This window comes from Equus caballus, chromosome 5, assembly GCF_041296265.1.
Source record: "Equus caballus isolate H_3958 breed thoroughbred chromosome 5, TB-T2T, whole genome shotgun sequence".
In the NCBI taxonomy this organism is placed as follows: Eukaryota; Metazoa; Chordata; class Mammalia; order Perissodactyla; family Equidae; genus Equus; species Equus caballus.
Genome location: NC_091688.1, coordinates 102,065,803 through 102,079,943, shown reverse-complemented (window position 1 = coordinate 102,079,943; position 14,141 = coordinate 102,065,803). Strand labels below are relative to the sequence as shown.

The window sequence follows — 14,141 nt, the reverse complement described above, 5'->3', positions numbered from 1 at the left end:
CCATGCCAATGTTTTGGAAGATTCAGGTTCGACCACTGTAAATTGGTTCATATTTCCAGCAGGGCACTTCTTTAGTTTCCTGTTGGAAGTCTACAAATGTTGGCACTGTTTGCTCTTTGGCAAAGGACCAAAACCCAGTACAGTATCATTAGCATGCTCTGGTATATGGATTGAAGTGTGATTGTCTATAATAAGAGGCCATCCCTGTGTAGGACGGGGCTGGGGGCTGCAAGGGCGTGGGGAAGCAGAGCCGAGCTTCCTAATCAAAACCAAAGTGCGGTGACTGCGACTCGCTCCGAGGAGGGTTAGGAGGAGGGCAGGACTCTGTTTTCTTGTCTCGATTTCATTGGTTTGGGTTATTTTTCTCTAGACCCTGGGAGAGTTTTGGAGGCTGAGGCTGGCCTGGGTTATGGAATGTCTTCATGGGGGCCTCGTGCTTCTTCCTGACTCCCTCCCTTGCTCCTGGCAGTGCTGCTGCTGGGAGCCACCTACCTCCGGGAGAGATGCGGAGTGTCCCCATGGAGCCCACTGTGGTCATGGAAATGTGAGGAAGCGGCATTTATCAGGCCCCGATCTGGGTTTACATATGCCCTTTCCAACCTTCACGATAACCTTGCGAGATATGCACTATTCTTGCTACATGGAGGATGCGATTACTGAGGTGCAAAGAGATCAAGTTATCTGCAGCCAGTGAGTATCTGAGCTGGGTTTAGAACCCAGTCTGTGTCTCTGAAAGGTTCTTACTCTTTCCATATGCTGTGTCTATACCCTAGTAGGGTTCTGGGGAAAGAAAGAGTTTGAGTGAAGGGTGAGAAGTTTGAAAATTTGCCTAAAATGAAGCTTGGAGGATTATTTCTAGATGCTTCTTACCACGCGAGCCCTGTCATTAGCAGGCATCCTTTAGTGTTGGCTCCTTGGTAAAATGAGCAGAGATGTACTTTTTTCCTCCAAACAGTGTATCATGAAAACCGTTGGACATACTGAAAAGTCGGTGATGGCGAATATATAAGTTCTAACCCAGTCTCCTTTTCTGCGTGTGCCAGGCACAATGCTGACTGCTTTATTCACCGACGTCACTCATCCTTTCAACATCCCCAACTGAGAGCCGAGCAAACTGAGCCTTGCAGAGGTCGACTCCCTGAGCATCTCTGGCTAGTGAGTTGCATAGCTGAGATTTGAAACTGGCGCAGGGAGTCTGTTGTGTGATTTCTCTGCGTTTCAAATATTCTTCCCTCTATTTCTGTTCTTCCTCAATGTCGTGTTATTTAGAAAGTCAGGGTCAAGATGGGAGCCCCTAGAAGGTTACTAATAAGGCAAAATTGCAAAAGCCCCAGGAATTGAAGGCTCCCAGAAGCTTCCTAAGATTCTCTGGGATGAGACCTACTTCCCTGGAGGACCCTTGTCAGACTTTCTCCAGGAAAGGGGCTGCAGGTCTGCTCTCCCCGGAGCGTCACGACAAGTTTCTGTAGCCCTTCGAGTTTCTTATGATTGACTCTCATCTTCCTTTCGCACATTAAAAAAAACCCCAAACTCTTACCTTTGGGTCATCACACAGTTAATTTTTTTGTGGTGGGATCATCTGTGCCCTCCTCAGACCTACAGACAGGATGTCTTTCCTTCCCGGGGACAAAGATGGCCTTCGTAGACACTGACTCATGGGAGCAGGTGCAAGTGTGTGTGTGCCTTTTGTAAGGGACCAAGCTGGAAAGATAATTGGTGCTTTTGGGCATATTTATGCTTGGACCTGCTTCATCACTGATTGACTGTGACCTTGAGCAAGTGACATAAGCTTCTTAAACTCTGGGCCACCCTGCGACAGTAATTATTGTCGGGGAGATAGAGAAAAGGTACAGATGGAGTTCCTTCCATCGGAAAGTTTTGTCTTCTTAAGGAGCCAAGGCATATACCCATGAGGACTGAGGACGTGGTGTAGACAGGAATTGCTGTAGAAGGGCAGCAACGAGAAGAAATATCTGTTGGTTGGGAAAGTTGAGGAGAGGAGTAGAAAGTGCCCAGAGCTCTGAATTAGGTTGAATTCTAGTGCTGTCACTCAGTAGCTGCATAATTTAGACTCTTTGGTCCTCGAGTTTTCCTCATAAGATGGAGTTAATGCCTGCATTATCGTATCCTTGTGAGGATTAAGCGTATATATGTAAAGATTCTCACACAGTGGTTGGAGAAGCTGAGGTAGGTCTTGAAGACGGAGGAGGATTTGGGATGTGTGAAATGACCCAGTTCTGAAAGTATCTTACAAATGTCACCATAAAATATTACGCAGGCATCAAGAAGCATGACTGAAACCCAAAACTCTTCTTTCTCTTAATAAGGCAAAGGCGGTTAATTTCTTAAGCCAAGAGTTCCAACCTGTGTGGTAGAACGTCATTGGTGAGACGTCAAAATGCCAGGTGTCGTTCTGGCTGAAGCTCAAGGGGACAAGGTGGAGGTGTGGGGCTGGGTGTGGTGATGTTTCTGTGATCTCCACGAAGCGCCTTCTGAGGCTGGTGGGTCCCCCGTCCCCCGTGGCCCCTGTCAGCTCTTGTACTTTTCCACCCATCTGTTTGGTTAATTTAATGAAATCCATACCCCTGTCCCAAGGAACCACAGGCACAAAGAACCAGGGTTCAGTGCGCTCGGCTTTGGAAATTAAGGCTTGTAATTGCACTGTTGAAGATTTAAAAAAAATTTTGTTTTGTCTTTTGTTTTTGGTCTTTGTTTTGAGTTTCGAGTTGGGAGGTCAGGGGGAGGAAAATTGTCCTGGAAGGACTGAAGTCCTCGTCTTCACCTTGAAAGAGTGCTTTTTGCCTTCTCTTGCTTCTCTCCCACCCTGTAGTCATTTCTGCTGTGTGCAGATTAGGGTTTGATGTGAATTTTGGGTTTAGCTGGAATCAGTTCTTTCATGGCCTTGAGGGGTGTGTGGATAAAGAATTTAAAACATCCGAAGGGCTGACACTGAAATTCAAAGGTCAGGTGAGGTTCTGGGTGTGTCACTTGCTTGGGGTGGTTCTGTAGTGAGAGTGTTAGGACTTTATAAGCATTTTCTCATATAATTCTCGCGACGGCCTTTGTTCTAAGATAGGTCTTTCTTTTTCAGCGTGTGTTCAGTCATTCGTTTATTTCTCCATAGGTCTTGTTTTTATTACTGTTGTACTGATGGGGACACAGATGAGGGAACGGGACGTTCAATAACTTGTGAGAGGTGCTGCACCTCGGAAGGAGCTGGCACTTGCACCCAGATCTCGACACCAGCCCTTCCTCTGAGTCGCAGTGGGGTGTGCTGTCTCCTTACGGGCTTCTCTCCTACAGCGAGCTGTGCTTGCTGTGCTCTGTATGGAGCCCTGGGAGCAGAGCAAGGGGACAGGGGACTTCTTTGCGTTCACTTTTGATCCAAATAGGCTTCCTGATGCTCAAGATTATGATGAGGAGGGAAGCACTGGACCTCCCGTGTACTGAGTGTCATCTTGTGCCTGGATCAGAGCAAGGTGCTTTGCATAATTCTCACATTAAACTGGGAGATCATCGTCCTTATTTTATTGATGAACTTCCAAAAGACAAGTACCTTGTCCCCACGCTCACCAAGGGGGACTGTCCCGGTGTTAAGATTTGAACGGAGGTGTTGAGCACACTGTCTTCCTCCCTGTTCAGATTTTAGGGACCTCTTCCTGACATGTGATGGCGTTTGTGGCTCTAATTTTGAAGACCTTGAGATGGGTGCGTGGTTGATGTATCTGGTATCCATTGGAAACGGCCGAAACGTTTCACCGCTACATTTGGAAAGAATCATAACGAGTTGACGTGTTGGTGATTCAGGACTTCTGGGAAACTGAAAGCGCCCGTGTGTACTTTATTTTGAGTCAGTACGTTACCAACGACTCTGGGCCCGAAGGAGGAATATCTGTCTTCTGCAGCCGAGTGCAGGTCTGTCAGTGGCTTACCCCAGCAGGGAGCCGGCTGTCGCGTAAGCGGAATACCAGGTCCGTGGGTTTCTGCAGTTATGAGGAAAACAGAAAGACCCACTTCTCTGTGGAGTGATGCTGAACAGGCAGCCTCAGCTGTGCGATGTTCTGGCCAGAGGAAAATGGAGCTTAAGAAAAGCCCCAGCTGGTTCAAGTAACTTAAGCATAGCCATTCATGAAATATTATCTGACAGCTTCCCCGCCCCGAGCGGCTGGGGACTGAGTCAGAACTGCTCCAGGAACCTGGGTTCTTGTTTTGGCCTTCTAACTCTACTCCACTTTGCACACTAGGCAGTTTTGTGAAAAGCTGTGTTTGGATTAAACGTTTCTTGTGAATAGAAAAGCATTTAATAAGTGTACTGGGAACTTGCTGTGATGAACCCTTTTGTTAAGAACTTAACCAACGCTGATTTAAATGAGGACTTCCACACGCGTCCGGCCCTGCGCTTGCTGACGGCACACACGGAGACATGAGACGTGGAGGACGCTCAACGGAAGCTCCACAAGAGAAGGGGTGTGTCCGTTTTGTTCATAGTGAAACCATCGTGTTTGGAACAGCATCTGGCACATGGTGGATGCTGAATAATGTGTTCAGTGAGTGAGTATAGGCCCCTGCCTGCAGGAACTTACAACCCAGTTTGTTTGCTTTATAATTGATTAATTAATATTAGTTCATGATCTGATACCTTTATTCCATTTGTGTGAGTATCGTGGAGTCCTCAGTTTTATTCGATCTTTAATCCCTTTTATTATTTTATTTTAATTTTATTTAAAAATTAAACCAGTGATGAGTTTGTCATAGAACATGAGAAAAAAGCAGATAAGTAAAACTATTGAGGTAATGATTATTTTCATTTAAGCTTATATACTTCTGAACTTTTTCTATGTGAATATACATTTTTTAAAAAAATAGGCTCCTCCTCTTGCAGGTTGATTTGATGACTTGCTCGCCACCCCCAACTTATCAGTGTTACTGTGAACAACTTTCTTTATCAAAATACATCACTCTCAAATAATCAATCAATCATTTTTAATCATTACACTATTATTATGTGAGATTGTATCACAATTTTCTTAATCCCTGTTGTTGGATGTTAGGTTTTGTTCCTTCTCTCTCTCTCTTCCCAGTATACACAATGCTGTGATTGTCTGTAAACTTTTCTCCATATCCATGATTATTTTCTTGGCAATAGTTCTTAGAAGTGGAATTACTGAGTCAAAGGTCAGAATCTTTTGATGCATATAATCACATTGCCTACCATAAAGACTGGGAAAATGCATGTCCCTCTCTGTATTCTATTGAAAGAAGGTGTTTTTGTTCCCTTTACCTATACTGACATTAGATATTGTCATTTTTAAAATACTTGACTATCTTCTAGGTTAAAAAAAGTGAATATTATTATTGTTTGATATTACTTACTTTTGATTTACTGGTGACATTAAACATCTTTTCATATGTTTTTGGTCATTTGTATTTCTTCTTTTGCAAGTTAGCAGTTCATATCCATTGTCTTACTCAGAGATTCATGAGGACAGGTCTCCTTTTCTTGGTCCCTCCCAACCCATTGTGGGACTTGCTATGGCACTTATCCCGCAGTTGGCCCTCAATAACTGTGATTCCATCCATCCATCCAGCCACCCATCTATTCGTCCATCATCCATCCATCCATCTGTCCATCCACCCATCTATTCATCCATCATCCATCCATCCATCTGTCCATCCATCCATCCATCCATCCATCATCCATCCATCCATCCACCTATCCATCATCCATCCATCCATCCATCCATCCATCTGTCCATCCATCCATCCACCTATCCATCATCCATCCATCCATCCATCCATCCATCTGTCCATCCATCCATCCACCTATCCATCATCCATCCATCCATCCATCCATCCATCTGTCCATCCATCCATCCACCTATCCATCATCCATCCATCCATCCATCTATTCATCCATCATCCATCCACCCATCTATTCATCCATCATCCATCCATCCATCCATCATCCATCCATCCATCCATCATCCATCCATCCATCCACCTATCCATCATCCATCATCCATCCATCCAGCCACCCATCTATTCGTCCATCATCCATCCATCCATCTGTCCATCCACCTATCCATCATCCATCCATCCATCCATCCATCTGTCCATCCATCCATCCACCTATCCATCATCCATCCACCCATCCATCCATCCATCCATCCACCATCTATTCATCCATCATCCATCCATCCATCCCTCCACCCATCTATTCATCCATCCATCCCTCCAGCTATCCATCATCCATCCATCCATCCATCCATCTGTCCATCCATCCATCCACCTATCCATCATCCATCCATCCATCCATCCATCCATCTGTCCATCCATCCATCCACCTATCCATCATCCATCCATCCATCCATCTATTCATCCATCATCCATCCACCCATCTATTCATCCATCCACCCATCCACCCATCTATTCATCCATCCATCCATCCACCTATCCATCATCCATCCATCCATCCATCCATCTGTCCATCCATCCATCCACCATCCATCATCCATCCATCCATCTATTCATCCATCCACCCATCCACCCATCTATTCATCCATCCATCCATCCACCTATCCATCATCCATCCATCCATCCATCCATCTGTCCATCCATCCATCCACCTATCTATTCATCCATCATCCATCCATCCATCCACCTATCCATCATCCATCATCCATCCACCTATCCATCATCCATCCATCATCCATCCACCCATCTATTCATCCATCATCCATCCATCCATCCATCTGTCCATCCATCCATCCATCCATCCATCATCCATCCATCCATCCATCCACCTATTCATCCATCCATCCATCCACCTATCCATCATCCATCCATCATCCATCCACCCATCTATTCATCCATCCACCCATCCATCCATCCATCATCCATCCACCCATCCACCCATCTATTCATCCATCCATCCATCCACCCATCTATTCATCCATCCATCCACCCATCTATTCATCCATCCATCCATCCACCTATCCATCATCCATCATCCATCCACCTATCCATCATCCATCCATCATCCATCCACCCATCTATTCATCCATCATCCATCCATCCATCCATCTGTCCATCCATCCATCCATCCATCCATCATCCATCATCCCTCCAGCTATCCATCATCCATCCATCATCCATCCACCCATCTATTCATCCATCCATCCCTCCAGCTATCCATCATCCATCCACCCATCTATTCATCCATCCATCCCTCCACCTATCCATCATCCATCCATCATCCATCCACCCATCTATTCATCCATCCATCCATCCATCTCTCCACCTATCCATCATGCATCTATCCATCCATTTATTTGTTAATTTGTTCAACAGGTATTGAGGACCTACTAGGTGCCAGGCAGAGAAATACAGGCTTATAATTTTAAATAGTACTTTGAAAGTTTTTGACGTTGCTGCTGTCAGCTACAAATCTTACATTTTTAGAAAAGACATATTAATATGAATTAATGCAAAGAGTGACTAATCCAAAAGTTTTTTTCCCTAATGAATTTTCCTAAGGATAATAGAACTGAGCTTATCTTTTCTGGGCACCCATCATGGATGGGTAGGCAATGTTCAACAAACTTTTTCTGTAAAAAGGGCCAGATAGCAGGGGTTGGCCCTGTGGCCGAGTGGTTAAGTTCACGCGCTCCACTGCAGGCAGCCCAGTCTTTCGTTGGTTCGAATCCTGGGCGCGGACATGGCACTGCTCATCAAGCCACGCTGAGGTGGTGTCCCACATGCCACAACTAGAAGGACCCACAACGAAGAATATACAGCTATGTACTGGGGGACTTTGGGGAGAAAAAGAAAAAAATAAACTCTTTGGAAAAAAAAAAAGGCCCAGATAGTAAATAGTTTAGTCTTTGCAGGCCGTGTGGCCTCTGTGGCAGCTACTCAGCTCGGGTGTAATAGTGCGAAAGCAGCTAGAGACAAATGAGCCAGCTATGTTTTAATGTAAGTTTATTTATAGACGCTGAAATTTGAATTTCACGCAACTTTCATGTATCACAAAATATTCTTCTTCTTTTTTTTTAAAATCATTTAAAAGTATGAAAGCTTTTCTCAGCTTGTGGGTCATACAGAAGCAGGCAGTGGGCCTTGGCCGGGGGGTTGTGGCAGGCCAGCCCCTGGAGCAGTCTGAGAAGCAGGCTTTAGGGCCCAGGGAAGCCAGCCTGGTTTTGCAAATTTGCTACAAGCAACCATGGAATGGGTAATTCATTTTTTTTTTTTTTTGAGGAAGATTAGCCCTGAGCTAACTGCTGCCAGTCCTCCTCTTTCTGCTGAGGAAGACTGGCCCTGAGCTAACATCCATTGCCATCTTCCTCTACTTTATATGTGGGACATCTACCACAGCATGGTGTGCCAAGTGGTGCCGTGTCCGCCCCCGAGATCCGAACCAGTGAACCCTGGGCCGCCGAAGCGGAATGTGCACACTTAACCGCTGGGCCACTGGGCCGGCCCCTGGAATGGGTAATTCATAAAGAGAGAATAGAGTTAAGTTTAGCTGAGGCTTGGGTATAGCCTGACCCTTAATGACTTGCAATGCATAGTTCTTAGATTTATAGCAATATTTTTAATTTCTAAAATGTATTTTTATTATATACTTACTCATACGAAAATTTCACAGTTAAGTATAAAGAAAGAAATGCTCTCATGTCCTTTGTCACGGATAGGAGAGGTATTTTTGATGTATTTCTTTTTAGTCTTCATATATGTGAAGGGCTCACATGTGAGATCGTTCTATATAAACAATTTTCGAATCCTGCTTGTTTTCTCTCAATATTATAAGGTAAAATTTTTCAGTGCTGTTAAATGTTCTAATGTAGATTAAAACCACAGGAAGATCCCACTGTACACCACACACCACTACACACAGAATGGCTATAATTTTTTTTTAAAAACCCAAACTAACTTATCTAAGAGAACCGAAAACATGTATCTACACAAAGACGTGTGCAAGTCTTCAGAGCAGCGTTGTTGATAAAGCCAAAAAGTAAGACAGCCCAAATGCTCTTAAGCTGGTGAGTGGATAAACAAAATATGGTATATCCATAAAATAGAATCCCATTCAGCAATAAAAAGGAGCAAAATGCCAATACAGGTATTACGACATGGATAAACCTGAAAAACATCATGCTAAGTGAAAGAAGCCAAAGCCAAAAGAACATACATTGTATGATTATATTTATGACATTTCTAGAAAAGGCAAAAAACCGGACGGAAGGCAGCCTCGTGTTGCCTGTGTTGGTGCGGGAGTGGCAGGTGACCGCTAACGGGAGCAGCAGAACTTTTCGGGCTGCTGGGAATGTTCTAAAAGTGGAATGTGGTGATGATTGCTCAATTAGACGCGTTTACTAAAAATCGTTGGACTGGATGCTTACCATGGGAGAATTTTACAGTATGTAAATTATACCTCATAAAACTGTTAAAAATACTCTCTGCAAACTGAATTTTTAATAGTATCGTGTTCCATTGTGTCAGCGTTCCATTTCTTTATGCTGTGTGACATGGGGGAACTGTTCAGTGTTTATTCCTTTTTTGGCCCAAATCCGCATTCAGTAGGTTACATCTGAGCCATTGGACTTAAACAAAAATGTAAAGTTTAGTGGGATGGATCCTAATCAGTGGGCGGGGAACCTAGGGTAGTCTCAACTCTGCTCCAGCTGAGTGAGCCTCAATCTCCTCGTCTGTGAAATCTAGAAGACAAGCGAACGCAAGGAAATACTGGACCCTGCGGGGCAGAGGAAAGAACTAGAAAACACAGCAGGGGTGAGAATGAAAAAACCGATTTCTCCAGAAGTACGAGGCCAGCGACGATGACCTGCCCACTGCCTCCATCTTCCCTCCTCTGCTTTCTTGCGCTGCTGGCAAGTCAGTAGGAACGGTGTGTGGGGCTCTGAGGTGATCTTCACCAAGGAGAAGATAAGCAGTTGGTGAGGACTCAGCAGAGACTGCAGTGGTGACAAGGAGTCGGCCGGGATCTGCTCTGTAGACGGGAAGCCTTCTGCGTGGCCTCTGCCCTGCTGGCGGGGAAGGACCGCGGTCACCAGGAAGCCGTCTCGCTTTTGAGGCCCTATTAAGAGTGCGAGCTCGTTATAGAAGACTGAGGTTGGAAGGACTTTGAGAGTCAAGAGTTTAGAAACATTGCCGTGAAAATAACAGGTCGTCGTGGTTGCTTTCCAAGGGAAAGTGTAAGCTGGGGGAGGTTGAACTGCTCTCTGATTCCTCGTGTTCTCTGCTCCCGGCCGAGTTCCAGGTTTCCTAGAGCACAGCCGAGCATCCTCCGTACCCGGAGAACACAGCAGAAAAGCTGTGGAAATCTATCTTGTAAATGTTTTTTTCATTAGCTCCAGGCTCCCAGCCACCAATAAACTGTGTGCTTTTAAAAATCCTTTATTATTTTGTGAGTTTTAAAAAAAAAATTGTACTTTTTCTCCTTATTCATATGCTTGGAATTTTCTTAAAATGTTACATATCAAGCATTTATCTGTTTAGTCCCTCCAGAAGGTAACAGCATTCTAAGTTTTGCTTAAAAGAGGAAAAAAAAAAACCCATTTAATAAACTCGCTGTAACCTGAGCCTCTTGGTGGTCTTGGCAGAAACCCAAATCCAGGTTTGGTTGATACTGTGTAATGTGAATGCAATTAGTAGTGGTTTTTCTAAAGTAGAAAGAGATGTAGAAAAATAATGCGCAGCAAATTTAGGTCAGAGCTGGGAAGCTTATAAATCCTTATTTTTGTTTTTATTACCTTAAGTAATAGGGGAGCTCTTTATTACATAATTTCCCTCACAATAATACGTTTTAAAACATTTTTGTGTTCATTTCATACGTTTGATCAGAAAGCCACAGTTCACAAACCCCTGTGATGTGGCTGCTGGCACTGTTCATGTACAGAAGATTTCTTGTTCATCCCTGGGAAGCCCACACTAAAATTACTGATGGGGGCAACTTTTACCACCTGTTTGTTCAGAAGGTCTGAGAACGCGGTTTCAAGGGATCGACAGCCTCCTTCGAGCCTGGGGAGTAAATTGGCTGTATATTGATGCTGTTCTATTTCAGAGGGTGTGACTTGACTCGAGCATATTTAAATGTATGTGAGCAAATCGTGAAGTCTGTGAGCACGGGGGTATGTCTTTCTGGTTCATAGCAGGCGCTCAGGAAGTAGTTGCTATTAGTAGCCTCACCTTCCAGACTTGAGAAGCAGTTTGCTTCTCCCAGGTGCACCATCCTCCGTGCTTCTCCGTGGACTTGCCAGGCCTGCTCCTGCCTCAGTACCTTGGCATCTCTGTTCCTTCTGCCTGGAGGCCAGAGATCAGCCTGGACCACGCCCTCGCCTCTTCCAGGACTTTGTCCAAGGATGCCGTCTCAGGGAGGCCCTATCTCCCCTCCTTGCTTCGTTTTTTTCGTAGTATCATCACCCTCTGGTCGACTGATATCCTGATGTAGTGTGTATCCTGTTTACTTATGTGATTGATCCTTTGTCCTTCCACCACTCGACAGTGAGCTCCAGGAGGCTGGGTTTCTGTCTGATGTGGTCATTGCTGTGCACCCGGTGCCTACAACATAAGTTGCTATGACGTGGTTGAAGGAGTGAGTGGATGAATGTGCCACCCCTTACGAGTTCTGTGGCAGTGGCTCGTGTGTTTGCTGTCTTGGATCCTTTGCTTGATTCCCCATTCGTGTCATAAAATGGCATGTGTGGTTACATGAGACGTTGCATGTGAAAGCACTTTCATGCTGTGGTATGCAGATGCCTTCATTCAGTTTTTCATTTTACGAGCCAGACGCCATTCCTGCCTTCACAGAGCTTAATCTTGTGGGGAATTGGATAAATATGTGAGTCATTCTAGTAAAATGGGCAGCAGCAGTGATGGGGAAGGTGCAGAGAGCTGTAGGGGCACCTATAAGGGACTCCTAATCCCGATGTGGGGACAGGACCGTGGAAGGCTTCCAGGAGGAGGGGGCATTGAAGCTGAGATCTGGAGATGAACTAGGCATTGAACAGGCGGAGTTCAGGGTGCTGTGATGGGTGGTGTGAAGGGTGTTCCAGGCAGGAAGAATAGTGTGGACGGGGTCTGGAAGTGAGGCTCCATGGAGGATGGGGGAACTGAAGTAATTCAGTCCCTCCGGAACACCCACCGTCGGGGTGGCCAAGGGGACAGAGGCGTGGCTCGAGAGACAGTCTGGGGACAGATTGGGGAGAGCCTGGCATGCCATGCCGGGGGGCTTGGATTTGATTCTAAGGGCAACGTGGAGCCGGGGAAGGGTTCCGGGGACGGGAGTGACTCGGTCAGACTTTCCTTTACAACGGTCGTTTTATGGAGTAAGACAGTTTTTTCTCCCTCGATGTGGAACTCGAATGCAAGCTCCGCAGAAGGGAGACTGTGAAGACAGTCAAGGGGCTTCTGGAAAGTGAATCTTTAGGCCCCATGAAATCTGCTGAAATCGTATTGCATCTGACCAGTGAGTTTCACAGCAATAAGTTTGGAGATCTCTGACCCCAGATGCATAAGACTCTTAACTGTCTTTGGGGGCAGAGCTCCTGGGTGGAGCTAAGGGTTGTGGTTCTGTCCGGACATGGACATTCCCAGTGAACTCCACCTCGCCCGGGCCAGGCAAGTGCAGCGGGCGTGGAGGAGACGGGCAGGGTTCTAACCTGCTTTTAGACCCGGAAGGACTGAGGGCACCTCCTCCCCAGCACTTGTTGCCTAATGAGAAGAAGTGGCAACAATAGGGTGTCAGGTGGTGGAGGGGACGCCTGGCAGACCTGGGTCCTATCCTTGTTCTGCAGCTTATCACCAACGATGTGCCTTTGGGAGCCACTTACCCTCTCTGAGCCTCAGTTTCCTTTTCTAGAAGATGGAATTAATGCTACCTATCTTCCAGGCTTGTTAGAATTCACTGAGATGAGGTACAGTGAGTTCTGCTTTAACACTTGTTTTAAAAACACAAATTTGTTCCAACCTGATTGACATATTAGGGAACAATTTGAGGGTAGTACAAATTTTCTATTTGCTTATGATCAATTTTATCCATGAGGAATGCTAGGTGAACTCAGAAAACTGCCCCCAGCTGAAGTGAGCTGCGTGGGAGCACGCAGAACACCCGCCCCAAACGTCTACTGCCTCCGCAGTCGCCCGCGTGTGTCAGGAGCCGCACCCATCCACAGCTGGTGTGGATGACGTTTTGTCTGATGGCACACGACCCTCCTGCCATCGTTTCTCGACAACCCACAGGCTGCGGCCCTCCAGCGCCTGCTCCTACAAGCTGACTGCAGGCCTTGGTCCAGGTAAAACGCGACTTGTGTTACTGACGTATGTCTGAACCGTTTAACATATGTAAAACCGTGCTACTGTTTTTATTAGATTCCCACCTTCCATTCTATGTCACTCATGACGTTTTCAGTGGTGCGTCTCAATCCCATTTTCCCATAAGCCCTGTGATTTTTATTCTGTGATTTTGCAGAGCACGGTAAGGTTTTGGAACTTGTGTTTTTTGTTCGAGCGAAACTGACTGTATTGAAAGCTCCTAACACAACTCCTGGCAGACGAGTGGCGCTCAGGGAAGGGTAGCCGTTTTATTATTAATAATGATCCACTTCGGCGCAGGGCTGGTTGGGTTGGGGTGACTAGGAAAAGCATTTCATTGCTTTGACTGTGAGCGTCAGTGAGTGGAACAGCCGGGTGGAAGGGTTTGGTGCTTCTGCCTTTCTGAGTGTGTGCTGGTTAGACCACTCCGGGTGCTTATCAGTGGCGAACCAGACAAGTCCAGAAATGGGGAAGCCCGGAGGTGAGAAGGCATGGGAAGGGGCTCTAGACAATGTGGAGGCCTGCCTTGAGGAGAATGGGTTGTTTCTATAGGGTTCTGGGGCTCAGGGTTCTGCTCTGCACAGAAAGACCTCAGCGAGGTCCTGAGGGGGCCGTGTGCTCTCCAGCTCCAGGGGCAGCTCTGGGAGGACGGGGAGGAGTCAGGCCTGGGTTCCCGGGTTTGCAGGTTCTGCCTTTAGAGTTCTCCCCTTTGTCAGCTGCAGGCCTGCCCTGGGTAAATGTCACCCAAACACAACCCGAGGTTTTGCAGCAGTGCTTGGACTTTTGCTTGCCTTTTCTGCGTGTGGGAAGAA

General features: G+C 46.1%; 2 protein-coding genes across 2 annotated transcripts in view; both read left to right on the top strand.

Annotated features, from left to right (window-relative positions):
* ROR1 (receptor tyrosine kinase like orphan receptor 1) overlaps positions 1 to 14,141 on the top strand; it is a 358,789-nt gene that overhangs the window by 35,697 nt on the left and 308,951 nt on the right. The gene's annotated exons all lie outside the window — the stretch shown is intronic.
* Positions 5,359 to 8,415, top strand: LOC138924164 (uncharacterized). The gene is made up of 2 exons (XM_070267559.1): positions 5,359 to 5,750; positions 6,032 to 8,415. The coding sequence occupies exons 1-2, from the start codon at positions 5,480 to 5,482 to the stop codon at positions 7,336 to 7,338; spliced, it is 1,578 nt and encodes a 525-aa protein (XP_070123660.1). The 5' UTR covers positions 5,359 to 5,479; the 3' UTR covers positions 7,339 to 8,415.

Coding starts and splice junctions, on each gene's coding strand:
- LOC138924164 (XM_070267559.1), top strand. CDS start 5,480: ATGAGGACAGGTCTCCTTTTCTTGGTCCCTCCCAACCCATTGTGGGAC. Junction 5,751..6,031: donor ATCCATCCATCCATCCATCT/GTCCATCCATCC, acceptor CCATCCATCCAG/CCACCCATCTATTCGTCCAT.